The sequence below is a fragment of the Rosa chinensis genome, chromosome 4, assembly GCF_002994745.2.
Source record: "Rosa chinensis cultivar Old Blush chromosome 4, RchiOBHm-V2, whole genome shotgun sequence".
NCBI classification, from domain to species: domain Eukaryota; kingdom Viridiplantae; phylum Streptophyta; class Magnoliopsida; order Rosales; family Rosaceae; genus Rosa; species Rosa chinensis.
The window spans coordinates 52115845-52132058 of record NC_037091.1 but is presented as its reverse complement, the minus strand read 5'-3'; the positions used below and the strand labels follow the sequence as shown (position 1 = coordinate 52132058).

General features: G+C 38.3%; 2 protein-coding genes, 1 long non-coding RNA gene and 2 other non-coding genes across 5 annotated transcripts; 1 reads left to right on the top strand and 4 right to left on the bottom strand.

The window, feature by feature from the left end:
- Positions 1 to 2110: 2110 nt before the first annotated feature.
- LOC112200982 lies at positions 2111 to 3650 on the bottom strand. The gene is made up of 2 exons (XM_024341987.2): positions 2592 to 3650; positions 2111 to 2390 (listed from the first exon to the last, which is right to left on the bottom strand). Exons 1-2 carry the CDS (start codon positions 3364 to 3366, stop codon positions 2272 to 2274), a joined length of 894 nt encoding a protein of 297 aa, XP_024197755.1. The 5' UTR covers positions 3367 to 3650; the 3' UTR covers positions 2111 to 2271.
- A 1924-nt stretch (positions 3651 to 5574) lies between these two features.
- LOC121052595 lies at positions 5575 to 6715 on the bottom strand. Its single transcript, XR_005809567.1, has 3 exons — positions 6667 to 6715; positions 6031 to 6079; positions 5575 to 5738 (listed from the first exon to the last, which is right to left on the bottom strand). It is a non-coding gene; the product is annotated as an uncharacterized LOC121052595 (long non-coding RNA).
- Positions 6716 to 13856: 7141 nt separating this feature from the next.
- TRNAF-GAA lies at positions 13857 to 13929 on the bottom strand. The gene has a single exon. It is a non-coding gene; the product is annotated as a tRNA-Phe (tRNA).
- Positions 13930 to 14029: 100 nt separating this feature from the next.
- Positions 14030 to 15421, bottom strand: LOC112195921 (1-Cys peroxiredoxin). The gene is made up of 4 exons (XM_024336150.2): positions 15167 to 15421; positions 14942 to 15090; positions 14699 to 14845; positions 14030 to 14615 (listed from the first exon to the last, which is right to left on the bottom strand). Exons 1-4 carry the CDS (start codon positions 15282 to 15284, stop codon positions 14370 to 14372), a joined length of 660 nt encoding a protein of 219 aa, XP_024191918.2. The 5' UTR covers positions 15285 to 15421; the 3' UTR covers positions 14030 to 14369.
- A 595-nt stretch (positions 15422 to 16016) lies between these two features.
- On the top strand, positions 16017 to 16089 carry TRNAA-UGC. Its single transcript has one exon. It is a non-coding gene; the product is annotated as a tRNA-Ala (tRNA).
- Positions 16090 to 16214: the final 125 nt, after the last annotated feature.

Genomic DNA, 16214 nt, shown 5'->3' with positions numbered 1-16214 from the left:
TAATAAGTCAATGTTGTTGAATTATGAATGATAAGTAATTAAGTATTCACAATTTCTGCAACTATTTGGTCTAACATGCTCTCATTATAATTTTCAGGTGTTCCAATCTCAACAATTCAAGAAATCAGGGATTCAAGGCTTAGAAGTTAGAACTGGAGCAACGTAGGAGCAGTGTAGTTGGTCGGTTTGGACCAACAGAGTGTAGTTGGTCGGTTTGGACCAACAGGTCAGTTTCTTTTTTCTGGAGCAATGTATGACACTATGATGTTTGTTCTTTTTTCTGCCACTATTAAAATGTTTGATGTTTGTTTTGTTTTGTTTGATTCTTTTTTCGGCAGCTATAAATATTATAATGTTTGATGTTTGTTATTTTGATTCTTTTTCTGCAACTATTAATATCACAATGTTTGTTACTTTGATTCTTTTTTCTGCAACTATTAATATCACAATGTTTGTTTCTTATTTTATGAATCATAATATTGTTTTTAACCTTGTCTTTGTTATTTTGCAGAAAATGCTTTTAATCAAGGAATGGAGTCCAATATCAGCTCTACACAAACTGATGCCTAGCGGCCAGCAGCCAACATCGTGAGCTTTCTTGTTCAACGTTAGAAATTGCAAAAACTGCCTAAATTCTTCTTCATTAATTGAATTTGCAGAACTGCCAGCATTCTTATTCTTTTCAACTAAAATGGATTTGCAGAAACTTTGAGTCTTTGAGTGAGGCAGGGCCACAGGGATCAGAGCACAAGAAGCAAATATGCAGGGAGCAGAGCACAACAAGCAAATATGCAGTGACGATGAGATGAAATTTGAGTCTTTGAATACTTTGTTTTCAACTATTGTCCGCTTTGTTCTTGTGTCATTCATTCATTTGTGTGAACTGTAAGTGATGGTATGAAGTGATGATGACATGAACTGTAAGTGGCTAAGTGATATGAATTATGAAGTGATGAATTGATGATGAGATGAACTGTAAGAGTGTAAGTGATGAACTGAAGTTGATGTGAGAGTGAGAGAGTGAGAGTTATAAGTTATTTGATTGTTTTACATTTGCTTATGGTCTGGGCCCTTGAATTCATATAAGTTATTTGATTGTTTTTCATTGCTTTCAGTTTTTCTATTGCTGACAGGTTTGAGATTTAAAATTTTCATTTGGGCCTTAGCTGAAAGCTGGCCCAATCTTAAACTCGGTTGGAGGCCCAACCAACCGATACCAACCGATACCAACCGATACCGAGAAGTTGGTATACCGACTTTTGTGGCCGGTAATGGTACTTCATTTTGTGTACCAATAAGTTCTGGTACGGTAGGTGGTTTTGGCCTTGAAGGGCCGGTACCGTACCGAACCCAGCCCTATATATCACGGACGAGGAAGGTACTCAGCTACTCGTATTTTGTGAGAATTTTGGGTGCTAAAAGTGCGCACTTAGTTGCAATGAAATAGTGTTTTGAATTGCTTTATATGGATGTCCTTGTTGGGCCCTCTAGCTTAATTAGTATTTTCCTTTTCCGGTACTTTAATTATATAGTTCGAACAACACTCAGACCATGTGCCACGGTAAGTCAAATATGGGGTATAATTCGCTCCCATCGTAAGCCATATACACGGAAATCAAAAAAAAAATTTCCTTACGACCCAGATGCACCCCATATATGGCTTACATATTCATATGCCATATCTTTCTATTTCTTTATTATTTCTTCTCATTGTTCCTATTTTGCCCAAACAATTTCAAACACATTGAGTTTTAATTCCGTTTGTGTCCTTTATTATTTTTAGCTCCTAATCTTTATTCTTCTCTAATTTTGTACTTATATATTTTTTTATGATAAATATTATAACATTACAAAGATCTCAATGAGATCTTTTATTTGAGCCTAATATTAAATACATTTAGATAAATTTAATTTAGTATATAATTATGAAAATTTTGTAGGAGATTTGAAAATTAACTTTTATATAACTCAATTTCTATGAGTCTTTTTTTTAGCTGTTAGTGTGCAAAAGATATAGAAATCTTGTAGTTGTTTAGTGGCCAAAAACAAGCTGGGTTTAGAAAATGGCATATGAAATATAGCTTACGATGGGAAACTATGAAATGGCAAATTAGAATATTCCTGGTATATTCCCTTTTTGGAAAGCCATATTCAGTAGGGATTTACCTTACCATGGCAGATGCTCTCACAACAGTTAGAACATGGGTTTAATTTTGAACAATCAATTCACTAATTTAGGGGGGCAATCACTAAACCACAGTTGAGAACAACTTAATTTGACAAAAATACTAGGTTGAATAAATTATGGATCAACACGATCACAAAAATTGATTGCAAGAATATGCTGCTGGTTGCACAGTTGTTCACTCCCGCCGTGACACTGCCTACAGCTGAAAATCACAAAACATGCATAGTTCAATACTTCAATTAGTAACCCAAAAATTAGTCAGTACAAGTGCATAATTATAATGTAACAGATTGAATTACGATATATTCTACCAAATTCCGGAACATGTTCATATTTTCAAAATATATGATATAGGATTTTCATTGATTTAGTTCATATAATTAAAGTTGATCATCTTCCTTACCACATTCTCTAGTATAATTCGACGAACTCGAGCAAAGACACAGTGCCCCTTCGGTCTCTGTATCAAACCCGCACGTGCCACCGGACATCGCACACCTGTTGCAACCGGAATCCGGCACGGCAAAGGTCATCTTGATCCCATAAACCCAATCCTGCGGTCCAATCCCCCTCAACTCATCCGTGTTCGTCACCGTGGTGTAATGCGTGCAGTCCAAGATGTTCATGCTCATGAACTTAACGGTGTCGTAACCTGTAAAGCAGCAAGGCGGCGAAGTAGTGTTGGCAACCATGTGGAAAACCCTAAACGCGTTGCACGAGCCGTAGAGCTCGTCGCAGGAGTGAGAAGAGAAGTTGAAGCAGAGGTAACTGTAGTGGTTGAGGACAGGGGAGTCAATAGAGCAGTTGAGGAGGGCAAAGACGGTGTCAGAGGTCGGGGGAATTAGGGCCGACTGGATATCGGTCATGAGGAAGTCGTGGTGGGGCTGGAGGATGGAGCAGGTGGACATGGCCGGGTCGTAAACGACGATGGTTTTCTTGTCGTAATTGATGGACTCGACTTTGTAGGAGCCGGACGGGGTGAGGAAGAAGAGGTCGGTGGAGCAATTGAGCATGCGGCGGAACTGCGGGGCGCCGCAGCCATCATCGAGGGCAAAAGGGTACTTTATGGGGATGTCACCGCAGGAGTCGCGGCATTGGGAGAGAGTTAGGGTAGGAAGCTGTGAGAGGAGTACTACTATGAAGTTGATGATGGTGACTGGTTTTGAGAGAGGCCTCATTTTTGTGTGAACAGAGTAAGAGAGTGAAGAACAGGAAGAAGAAGCAGCAGCTAGCTGGAGGAGAAGGAAAGGTGATGTAACATTAGTGGGCCGGGATTTACTCCACGAATTATGCAACCTGGGACTTTTTCAGATATCGAAGAAAAATTGACGATGCGCCTTTTTGGAGCTTTAGACAGGCTGTGATGGGATCCACGGTTTGAAAAGGTTGTAAAAGGAGAGCTGCAGAAGATGAGTGTGTGATAGCTTTGGGATTCTGCAGCTAGGGGTTTGCGTTTATATGAGAACCGATTTTTTCTGACAAAGAAAAAGAAAAAAGAAGACAAGAGGACCGGGAGTTTGACTATTTATGGCTTCATGTCAGATTCAAAATTTCAATAGATTTTCGGTGATTATTTTTTTATAAACCAAAGTTTTTCTTTAACAAAAGAGTATCAGTTAATCCAACCTGTAACATTTGTCATCTTTGATTGGAGAGAAATAGACCAATAAACTAAATGTAACAAAATTAATAGCTAAAAGTTGATAGGATTCTTTTGCAATATTTGTTACGATCTATCTCAAGTTTTGTGTATTTGGTCATATGCCATCAGGTATACCTCAAAAGTTCGGGATGAAACTGTTCCATGTTAAGTGGAGGGGATTGAGTAAAAGTGGCCGGGAGGAGGGCACAGTGAGTATAGCTAGTTTGGATATTGTGGTAAAACTGTCACTACTACAAAAATTGAATCAGACGACACCTCTCAGATGACGCTATGCAATTATCTGTCGTCTGAATGATTTTTTTTTTTTTTTTCAGACGTCATTTTGTTAAGAGCTGTCATCTGATAAGGACTTAGAAACTAGTTCAGAAGACGTTTAAGATAAAAACTGTTGTGTGACGCTAAAAAAAAATTGAACGCCAAGTTTCCCACCGTGTTAGTGGTGCCAAACCCCATATTGAAGTCCAAATAAATTGATATAGGCTGGGCTTGAAACCCCAACACTAGAGCCAAATAAATAACAAAAAACTCAAACCTCCTCACTCTCTCTCGACACATATTCAAATTAAAGGCCAAAACCAAAACCAAAATCTCCTCACACTCCCTACAGCGTCTCCCCATAACCAAAACCTACAATAATCACCGCCTACACTTCAAATCCTTCGGATCCAAGACCTCTGTTCTATGCCGACACCAAATCCATCGGATCCAAAACCTAGACCTCTCTCCTCTCTCCCTCTTATCTTCTACACGGCTACACCTATACCCCAAATCCATCTCTCCGACAATCAAACCAGTTTCCACATCAACCTAATCTGCGAGGAGCCTCTCCGGCCTCAAAGATGACGTCGTCACAAGCGGCCAAAACTGGCTTGGCTCAGATCAAGCCTTCACTTTCCAGCACCGACGGGTATCCAATTTCTCTTCTTTTCAATTTCGCCCTAACTTTTTTTTATTTTTATTTTATTTTTATTTTGGGGATTTTGATTTAGGATGCGATTGTTTTCTTTGTTGTAGTAAGAGGACCAAGAGGGAGGTCATCGAGAAGGAGGTCATCGGGCTCAAAGTGGAGGGTTCGAAGATCAAAATCGGAGCTCTGGTCGACGGCGGAGGTGGAATCTGCTTTGGTCGGGAGCAACGGAGTAGCTCTGGTCAGGAAGGACTTGGTGTTCGAGCCTTTATCAGAGGACTCCCAAAGGCTCTGGTGCCAGAAGCTTCTCAAATTCATTGATTCTCTCGGTAATTATCATGGGTTAGGCCTGCTCCAGATCTACCTTTTTGTACAATGTTCAAAATACTAACACTACACCATAAACACTCATCTATAGCAGCCAAAAAACGCTATAATATCCTATAATAGTGTTTTAGAAAACACTATGACAGCCCCCGTTATGGTAGATGGGTTGCTTAAGATAGCGTTTTTGGGAAACGCTATCTATAAGTCTATGAGTATAGCGTTTCCAAAACGCTATTGATTTATTTTCCATAGCATTTATGAATTGCTATAAAAAGAATTTTCATAGCTTTTAGATAATTTCAATAACATTTAATGAATGCTATCATTCTTGTTTTAATAGCGTTTTGTAAATTCCATCATATTTTGCACATTTATTATAGCATTTTAGTGACATCATATAACATTTGTATTGTCAATTTGAAATGACAACCATAGAAAAAAAAAATTATAATTCATTTAATTGTTCAAAATCAACTGGTACAATAGCATACAAGAAATTCAAAACTTAGTCTAACCAACAAGTTGTGTCTTTGGATGCAATATGGACTATATATTGAAACATAACAAACTACATAAACAAAATCACTAATTTATGCCTAACTAACTCCATCACCAAGGTATTCTGGGAGCTCGTCATCTTCAATAGTTGAGTGCTACAAAATAGAAGACAAAATCATGATTAGATATGTTGTAAATTTTGCTAGGCACAAGTAGCAGCAGTTGCAGACAATCAGACCATGTCATACTTTTTTTAAAATTCTTTCTATGTTCTGAAAAAGAAAAAGAAAAGATTCTTACTGACAAAATTCAGTTCATAAGATTCAGAACACCATATGCTTATATCTCAAGTCTCAAGTAACAACATAAATAACTTGAATGAAAAGGTATAGTTCTATAAACAACACAGATAACAAACTAAGATATACACTTTACATATTTGATTACCTGATATTGTGTCCAATGCTAACAAGTCACAATCTGAAACAAGACCAACCTGCATTGATAAAGAACCAATATTCATTATTATTTGCACAACGTACTTTGTTTACCTTGCCTCAGGTAAATAATGTTTGTTTCCAGTTGATTTTTTTGCAGTAATCTACTACCAAATTATCAAATTTCCACAAAATTAAAATCATTGCCAGGCAAGGTAGGTAGTTACCTTCATAAGTATTACTTGTTATAATTGGAGAATTTAGTTGTCAGAGAAATATGAATCTAAGTCGAGTCAAACAAATTTGACAAGTTGCTTGCTGTCAAACAATCTTTCTTACTTTTTTTCTTTCTTTTTACTTACACCAATATTTTTTATTGATATTAAGCAGTAAGATTACAAAACAAGAGTAGCAGGCCTAACCTCTCATTGGAAGAATATAATCAAAATCAAATATCCAATAAGGTAAACATTGAAAGAAAAATGAAGCTGGGTATCCAAATCAGAAAAGGCACCAGAAGCATAAGTAACATTTTCCAAGGTACAAGACAACAGCATATCATAGAAGCCAAATAATCTAACATCTAGATAACCATAAAGCAAATAGATGATAGGTGAAGCTAAAGACAATCTACACAAGCACTCACATAAAGCAAATATCAGGCAGGGAGGATTTGCAAACTGGTCCATTTTAACTTACACAACAGTTCTCCCAGTCCAATTTGCCGAAGTAATCCAAAAATCTGTAGAGGAGCTACAAAACATAAACACAATCAAGTGCTTTAGCTTCTGTATGATTTGAAAATAGAAAACTCATAACTGATTCTACAAGTACTCACTGTTAAAGGGCCATCTGGATAAGAATGAAGAACATGGAATATATATAGAACTAATGTTTCCAAAGCATATGTTGAAATTAAACCATAATGGGCACCAAGAATATGATTCTCATACTAGCACCAAGCATTTATCAGAATAATGGTGTGTTTAAAAATGATCTTTGCCAATACAGTGATCAACCTGCTTACCAAGCAAAATGAAAAATGTAACCTAAATACCAACTGAACATCACTGAAATTTTCATACCTGAATTGCAGCGCTCAGCTACCCTGTAACAAAGCAGGAAAAAAAAACATAAAAACAAATAAAGAAACTCATACGAATTTTCTATTTGGCCATTTACCATCTAATATGATAGAATCTAAAAATTAAGCTCATTAGGGTTTTCTGAAATATGAAACGAGTACAAGAATCCCCAAATCATATAGGAGTTTTACGGGTTTGTTGTTTTAATTGGAAGACAACTCAAATCTAACAAGAACATGAATCGAATTCACACAAACTTGATTTCAAGGTGCAATAATTGAAAAGTGCCCAACCAAACAAAAAATCCCCAATTGTCTCTAAAGCCTCAATCATTAAACAACTACAATTAATAATGACCCTTACTCAACAAAATCAGATTACCCATCCACATAAAAGCATAGCGGCAAAGAAAGAAGAGCAAGATGATGAGAGAGGTTAGAGAAGTAGAGCTTACATGCAGAAGGGAACCGAAGAAGGAGAAGAATTGCGGCTTCTTTTCCTTCTATATGCGGCGCAGAGGAGTGCTTTTACTTTTTATTTGGGTGAGTAAAATTAAAACCCCGCCTTCATTTTCAATAGGCGCGCAAGTATAGATAGCGCTTTGTTTATTTGTTTATTTATTTTTTTCAGATTAAAATGGTCAATTATAGCGTTTTGTGAAAAAACGCTATTATCAAGTGCTATCTTGTAGTGTAATGTCTATCATTCATGAAAATATTTGTGTACATAAATTGTCATGCAGAGCCATTGCAACTAAAAAAGCATTATTGAGGGGGTTGAAGCTTCTAGCATTAGGCCTGTTTCTTCAGGGTGGATTTTTCCATGGCATCAAGGAACTAACTTTCGGGGTCGATATTGCAAAGATGAGATGGATGGGCATTCTACAGGTGTGTATGTTGTATTGCTGTATTATTAGTGTTACTTTTCTAAGTTCTTTATATTCTAGTATCCATAGCACCTCCAAAATGCTAGCTGTCTCCCACAGAGAATTGCAATAGGATATTTAGTAGCTGCCTTGTGCGAGATTTGGCTAAAGGGTGATGGTACTGTTAGTTCAGGATCATCTCTGCTCAGGAAGTATAAACTTCAGTTGTAAGTAGTAATCACCTTTTCGTTTTTTTAGTTTTCTGCTTCATTTCTTATCATATCTATATGCTCAATTTTGAATGTATGTGACCTCTTTCTCAGGGTTATGGCATTGATGATAACTGTGACATATCTATTATTGATGGCCATTGTTAATTACCTGCTTGGTTGGTTTGCATTACGGTCACATCATTAACCATTTTAAGGTCATCATAACAGAGTTCTGCACTAGACTATGTCATCCACGTTTGTCGTAGTCTAGGCCTCGCCTTGGACTTATTTGGTAAGGGACTTGTTCATAATTTTCTTGCATGTATATAGTAGCCACCGTCAAAGTTGATGTGTTGTGTTTGTTTCTAAACTATCTACTTCCATGTTTTCAGATATGCATATAAATAAGGCTCTCTACACATTCAGTGGAACATGTGTATGGCAGCTTGTGGGAGATTTGGCTTTTTTATTTTATTTTTTTATGTGGGTTCTGTGTGGTTTTCCATTTCGACTGTGTTTTGTGGAATTAGATATGAGAAGTAGTTAGATTCGGCAGATTGTTTCATGCATGTGTGAGTGCATTGATCGACCAGTTGCTTTTTTTCACATTTTTTTTTTTCATTAATGTTACCATCTCCTAAGGTCAACAATCAGTCTATCCAAGCGAATCAGGAAGATTCTGATAATCAATTGCTTATTGAATCTACGGGGTGGTAACATTGATGAAAAAAGATTATGTCAAGGTAAAGGTGCTGCAATTGGTTGATCAAGTAATCAAATTCAAAGGGCATAAATATATGTTTCATGTAAAGTTCAGAGCACATAAACATTGCTTTTTGATATTAGTATGTCTTTTCAATTTACTATAGTGCATAAAAGTTGATATTGCAAACAGAAGTGGCAAATGGTTTAGAATGTCTTCATTTTGCATGGCACGCAGTAAGCAAGTATACTATGTTTTTAATGAATAATGATAGATAAGTGCTATCACTGAACGATGAAGAAAATATACACAGGCATTTTTTTGAACTAGGATATCTTGGTATGATGTTAAGGATTATTACTATTTTCTTCCATATGAGTGTTTAATTAAGATGCTCTAGGTGAAAGAAAAACGATATTGTATTGTGTAATGTTGTTCTAAATATACAGAATGTGTGCAATATGATGGGTTCCTCTAGAAACCATTGCTTGGTCTTAATAAGTCAATAACACCCAGTGGCTTTATATGTTTGCATGTTGCTCTTTGCTCTTTTCTCTTAGAAATATAATACAGTTATTGGTCTTTACTTCACTTTATGGTAATTTGTAAAGGAAGATCAGCTCACCTGAGATGCCTAATCCTTTCACTGCTTTGCAGGAAAACTGGGGCACATCAAGAAGGAAGATTTGGAATTACCATTGTTTTTGACTTGGCTGCTAATATTATCCATCCAAACAACTATTTGAGCCACAAAAAGGTTGGAGAAGGCAGTTTCAGATGTCTCTTTAAGGTAACTTATGATCTACGTGGCATACATATAGTTTTAGTCATAACATGGACCGTTGAATGCATATGCAGACTGTAGTGTGTGCACTTTAGATCACGATTAAATACAATGTTGGATATATTTCAAGATATGTTGAGAAATGAACAAGATAGTTGTGGAAAGGCTCTCAAAACATTATACAAGTCAATGGTTTTAAGAATTTTCTTCTATTTACATTGTTGAAAAGATATTACTTGAGTTGTTTTTTTTTTTACTCAGATTTGTAAGATCATGAGCTAATAATCCTTCCTCGGAATGTTATAAGAGTGTCATAAATAGCTAAATACTGTTTGCTTTTCATTTCTTAACTGATTTCAATGTGTTTCCAACTTCTGTTTTCAGCTTCTTCACTCTTAAGTTTCGTTCCTCTATAACTACATGTCATGTCACAACAAAAAAAGATCAATCACAGCCAAAATAGTGATAAGATATGAATGGAATGTAGATGCATTTTATACAAAGAAATTGATAGAAGGAGAATTGATGTCGAGTTTCAATATGCTTATTCTTTTTAGTACACGTATTGTCTGTACAATCTGCCCTGATATATCAAGCCTTCTTTTCTCTGTGTTGGTTTTGCAAGTGAGGCTCACTATTGAAGAGACTAAATCTGAAGGTCTGATATTGATTCTATTCTCATTCTGTTCATTATGTTTTAGTTCCAACACATTTTTTCTCTAGAGTTTTATTTTGATTCTCTATAGACAAGCTCATTTATGTAGCCAAAATAATTTTGCTTGAAAATGGAATTTTGGTATGGAAGTCAGTAATTGTGATTCAGATCTTACAGTTTTGCAGTTTTCTAAGGTTCACTTGCTCTCAAAAGGCTTGGAAATCTTGTTTCTTTTGGTTTTGTAAGAGAAGGTGGGTTTGTAGGTTTATCTAGCTATGTTTAGTTTCGGATTTGAACTTGGGTTCTGTGTGGATTTGCATTTGAGGTGTGTTTTGTGGAATTACATATGGAAAGGGGTTAGATTCAGTAAATCGTTTCATGCATATGTTAGCATATATATCATTTTTTGCTTTGATGTTGTTTCTATGAGTGGTTTTTCATTTGGTCTCCTCATGAAGGCTTCGTTTTTCTTATTTTTTTCTTCATGAACACTTCTTTTCCTTCACATTCCTTTTTTTTTTTGTCAATGTCACTATCTCCTACAGTTTCTGTAGTTGTTTTGCTTCATTGTTAGAGTTGATCCAATCTAACTACTTTTTTATCATTGTGAGGTACTTTCCGTGATTGTAGATATTGATTTGCATTGAATAGATGGTTGATTGAAATTTGAATTTATTCTGGTTTGAAGGAACTTACAATTCCAGTATCCAACTTTTTTTTGGCACATTACAGTATTAGACATATCTATTGCTATTTGAGATAAGAAACTTACATCTTTTATAATTACTGACCTTTAGTATCTCTTTTATAACACAAGGAAACCAGTGTTGAATCAGTAACATCATCAACATAAATCATCAGCAAAGAAAAAATGGACTGAAGTGTCGCAACACTTTTTATGTAAATAGAGCTGGAGGAAGCAACTTTTTGGACAACCTCCACTACAGATCACCACTAGGCTAACAACTTCTCAGCATGCATGATTAGCAATCGACATCATCACTTATTTTTGGCAACCAGATCAGGCATTTGCTGTAACCAAGTTAGCCTATAAGTACAACAACTTATTTTTGGCAATCTATTTCGACAGCAACTGTAATCTGTTTTTGAACACTGAATTTTAGTAAAACATGATATATGTTATTTCTTAACTAGATGCTCTATCCTCCTAAACTTTTAGATTTCGTTCTAAAACCCGCAGCAAGCGCGGGCATCCATGCTAGTTAGATATATATGCATACATAATGTTCACAACAGCCATACAATAAAAACTGTTGTGTGAGAGTAATATAGATCACGGATGCTATCAATGTTTTAGTTGTGTGAATAACAGTCACACAATAGTTATAAAAAAAAATGACTTCTGAATCACAATCACACAACGGGTTCTTAAGTTGCCCGTCGTTTGAGTGACGTTCACACGACAGTTAATGATGTCGACAAGCTATCGACAGCCTGTCGACATGGATGCCGAGTTCTTCAGACGACAGTTCTCTAAATCATGTTTTATCATACGACAACGAGATATATGACAGTTAGCTCCGCATCAGACGACAGTTTTGGCCATCATCTGATTCAATTTTTGTACTAGTGTGTTAACGAAAATTAGCTAATGAAACTTTATTCCAATTTGTGGTGGTTTAAGGTTCAATTTAGGGAAGTAAAAAACCCTAGCGAGATTCTCTCTCGACCCTAGCGACTCTCTCTACAACCTCAGTGCCCTAGATGGCAGCCTTGCCATCTCTCAACGCCTCCCAACTCTTCCATGGCTTCTATCGACATTGTTACTGCTAGCTTCGCCGCCTCTCTGGCACTTGCTGACGGCGGAACTGCTCCGGATCTGGGGAGGATTGGAGGAGGGCCTGTTCGCAGGTCTTCTCACTCCTTTCTTCTTGGGAAGCCGCTCACTCGTAAACCAGTCGATCCCTCTGCTTTCAAATCTCATTTTCTCCGGACATGGATGGTGGATAAGGACTTTCGAGTTCAGGAACGAGCGGACAACTACTTTCTATTTTCCTTTAGTTCTGTGCGGGATCGAAGCAAGGTACTGAAGGGTGGTGTGTGGTGTTATGATCGGGCTCCGGTCTGTTTGGTGGAATATGATGGTGTTCTGGCCATTGAGGACGTCCCCATGAAACATATCAGAATCTGGGTTAGGGTTTCTAGCATCCCTCCTCTCTATGAGGAACCAGACAACCTCATACTCATTGGGAACCTTTTAGGAGGCTACTTGGACTATGACAAGAAGGAATTTCGTAAAGGTATCATCCGCCTTCTGTTTTCTCATGATATTTCTAAACCCGTTCTCTTGGAGCGTCGTGTGTTTCTGGCCCCAGGCGTTGAGCCTTTGCTGAAGTTCCAATTTGAACATCTCAAGGGTCGTTGCTCTCAATGTGGACTGCTTACACACTCTGGTGAGAAGTGTGAGGCACCCAATGCTGTGGTTTCTACTCCTAGGGTTTTACGATTTGGTGGAGGTCCTTCTACCTCCAGTGGAGGCTTTTCTTTCTCGGCTCAGAAGAACAGGGACCTGCCTTTGGCTGCATCTACTCTGCTGAAGAAGAAGAAGCCGGTCATTAGGCGATTGGAGCGAACATCTTCTGATCTTGCTGCCAAGGAGGATACCGTGACTAATACGGCAGCACTGGAAGGACTGAATTGTGTGCCTGTGTTGCAGGATACAACCACTGGGGTGGATTCAGGGATGTCTTTTGCACCTGGATCAGAAGATCTATCTATTGCTCCCAAGCAAGCTGTGGAGAAGCAAACTTTAATCTACAAGAAGAGAGCTCGGCAGAACGCCAGTGTACCTTCGCCAAAGAAGTTCAAGACTATTCTTGGAGGCAAGCTACTCACACTACATGCTGCTGCACTTGGCTTGGTTGAAGCTGAGGATGATGTTACTCTTGTGAAACTGAAAAAGAAGATGGGTCGACCGCTTGGAAGTAAGAATAAAGGTCCTCGGTCCCAAAAGAAGGCGGGGATAACTCCTCTACGCCTCACCTATCCATCTGCTGCAACTGTTCCAGAAGCTGGCCCTGAAGAAAAGGGCAAAGGAAAACTCTAGGTTTTTTCCTTTCTGTGTGTCTAGCATTTGAGGTAAAGTCTGGTGCTATGTAGGTTGACTTCTCTAGTTGTACACCAATTGAGGTCTCTAGGCGACTAGGGTGGTCATGGCATGAACTTAGATAGTTTTGGAGTTTTGTTTCTTTGGCTAGGCACTTTAATAATTGTGCGTATTTGTTTGCAATGAGGGTCACCTGTCATATGTTTAGCGGCTTATACCATTCGAATTCTGTTGGTATGAGACAACCTATGATGTACGTGCCTTCTGGCCATGGATAAATAATGAAGTTATCTATTTCTCAAAAACAAAAAAAAAAAAGTTCAATTTAGGGATAACTTCGATAAACTGCATATGAAGATTAATTGTTGTTCTAGTAGTCATGCTTTAAGTGTGGTTTATTATCAAAAAATTAAGAAAAAAAGTTTTAAGTGTGGTTTATTGTCCAAAAATTAAGAAAAAATGAAATGCGGTGAAGGTGGATCGAACACCTGACCTTCAGATCTTCAGTCTGACGCTCTCCCAACTGAGCTATCCCCGCAATTGATAATATGGTTGGAAAAGTTAAAATTTATTACATAAATCTGTTAACCCTATAAAGCGTAAACTAAAAACCGTTACCCAAAACTCCAACTTGTCTCTTTCGCTCTTGGGCCTAATTAATATAAGGAGAAGAATGCTGTACAAGCTATCCATCGTCTTAACTTGGGCTTTGATGATCGAAACAACTGAAACTCATTGGGCAATACTCCAACATCAACCATACATAGAACATAATAGTTTTAATTTTACACAAATAAAAGGACAAAGTGGTACATATATAGGGATGATCAGATACTAGTTAACGATTACAAAGTATTACTTCATGCGCTCGAGTTGTTCACCAACATGTTCATATACACATCCTAGCTACTAATTAAAATTCATACATAAGACACACAAGGATAATACGCAATTAGGTAAGTGGGTATTGCTCCATGTTCAAACATTAGTAAAGCGCAGGTACTCTTTCTTGGAAGGAAGGTCCTTGGTCTTGTAACCCTGAGGGAACATCCTTTCAGCCTCCTCCTGCGACACACCCGGAGATATCACAACATCGTCTCCGGGCTTCCAGTTTGCCGGAGTAGCAATCTTGTGCTTCTTCGCCTTCTGCAGCGACTCCAGCACCCTCACCACCTCATCCATGTCCCGGCCAGTGGTCGCCGGATACAAAAAGCTCAACACCACCTATTACACAATCACAAAATTAATCACCTGCCTCAAAATCAATTAAGCACAATATATATATAGTTAACAGAACCAAGTGGTACCTTCTTGTCAGGGCCAACAATATGCAGAGCGCGGGAAGGTAGGTTGTTGCCGGAGGAGTCTTTCTCTTCGGGATCCACCATGTTGAGTTGCTTGATGATCTCTCGCTTCGGATCGGCCATAATTGGATAGTCCACCTTGCACCCGGCCTACACATGCATGCAATGACAAAACAATTCAGATCAAAACCCAACACGAAGTCGTCAAACCACAAAGGGATCCAGGAGACAAGTATTGAAACTCACACTGTAGGCTTCAATGTCCTTGATCCACTCGAGATGAGACGAGACGTCGTCGCAGGACAAACCCAGCAGCTTCACTCCTTTCTCCTCGAACACCTTGGAGTATTCGGCCATCTTCCCAAGCTCGGTGGTGCAGACCGGGGTGAAATCACCTACATCCAAAACACAATGTTAATTTATGTCCGTCGACCAAATTAGTAGAAGCAGAATATCAAATTAGTTACAGACCGGGGTGAGAGAAAACGATGGCCCAGCTATTGCCGATGTAGTCATGGAGCTTGATCTTTCCTATGGTGCTCTCAGCTTCGACGTTGGGGATAGTGTCTCCAATCGTTAGCCCAGGCATCTTCACAGAGAGTAAAGTAACGAAGACAGAACAGTTGTGACAGCAGAATCGAAGAGTTTTTTTTTGTGTGGCTTTCTTTGTGGTGCAGAGAGAGGGGTTGAAGGAGAGAGTTATATAAAGAGTAGTGGGCTGTTGCATGAAGAGAACGTGGCTAGGGAGTTTAAGCAGTACTGGCTTCATGTCATTGGAAATGGGCTTCTTCTTCCTCCACGCGTCCCACCTAGATCTTTCCCCTCCCTCGGTTTTTAAGTCATTTTCTTTTAGAGAAAATATTTCAAACACTACCAAAATTAAGACCGATTCCTAATTTCAGTACCTGACTATACAAAACTATCACTTTGGTACCCTAAGTTTGAAGCTCGACCCAAGAATGGTACACGCTGTCCATCACAGCGAAGACCGACTCCTAATTTCAGTACCCGACTATGCAAAACTATCACTTTGGTACTCTAAGTTTGAAGCTCGACCCAAGAATGGTACACGCTGTCGATCACAGCGTGAAGTCTTTGCTACGTGGCAAACTATGAGGGCTCTCAAAATATGCCACGTGGTTAGCTAGTTAACGTCGTGATAGACAACATGTTCCATTTTTGGGTCGGACTTCAAACTTGGGATACCAAAGTGATAGTTTTGTATAGTCAGGTACTGAAGTTAAGAATGAGTCTTAATTCAAGTACTGTTTGTAACATTTTCTCTTTCTTTTATTAAATAAGATTAGAATTAAGGGATAACGGGGATGTAGCTCACATGGTAGAGCGCTCGCTTTGCATGCGAGAGGTACGGGGTTCGATACCCCGCATCTCCATTGTTGTTTTCCAGTGTTTTAATTCCTCTGACTTTGTGAATACCCCAAACTGCCCCCGGTTTCGAAATCAGCAGCCAATAATAGTTTTTACTTTTTTACTTTTTACCCGTCGTCGGGGCAAAATG

What these genes read in the sequence shown, in the direction of transcription:
- LOC112200982 (XM_024341987.2), bottom strand. Translation starts at nt 3,366, where the DNA reads ATGAGGCCTCTCTCAAAACCAGTCACCATCATCAACTTCATAGTAGTA. An exon ending in GAATTATACTAGAGAATGTG is followed by an intron (nt 2,391 to 2,591) that starts GTAAGGAAGATG and finishes TGTGATTTTCAG; the next exon opens with CTGTAGGCAGTGTCACGGCG.
- LOC112195921 (XM_024336150.2), bottom strand. Translation starts at nt 15,284, where the DNA reads ATGCCTGGGCTAACGATTGGAGACACTATCCCCAACGTCGAAGCTGAG. An exon ending in CATCGTTTTCTCTCACCCCG is followed by an intron (nt 15,091 to 15,166) that starts GTCTGTAACTAA and finishes TTTTGGATGTAG; the next exon opens with GTGATTTCACCCCGGTCTGC. An exon ending in AGGACATTGAAGCCTACAGT is followed by an intron (nt 14,846 to 14,941) that starts GTGAGTTTCAAT and finishes ATGCATGTGTAG; the next exon opens with GCCGGGTGCAAGGTGGACTA.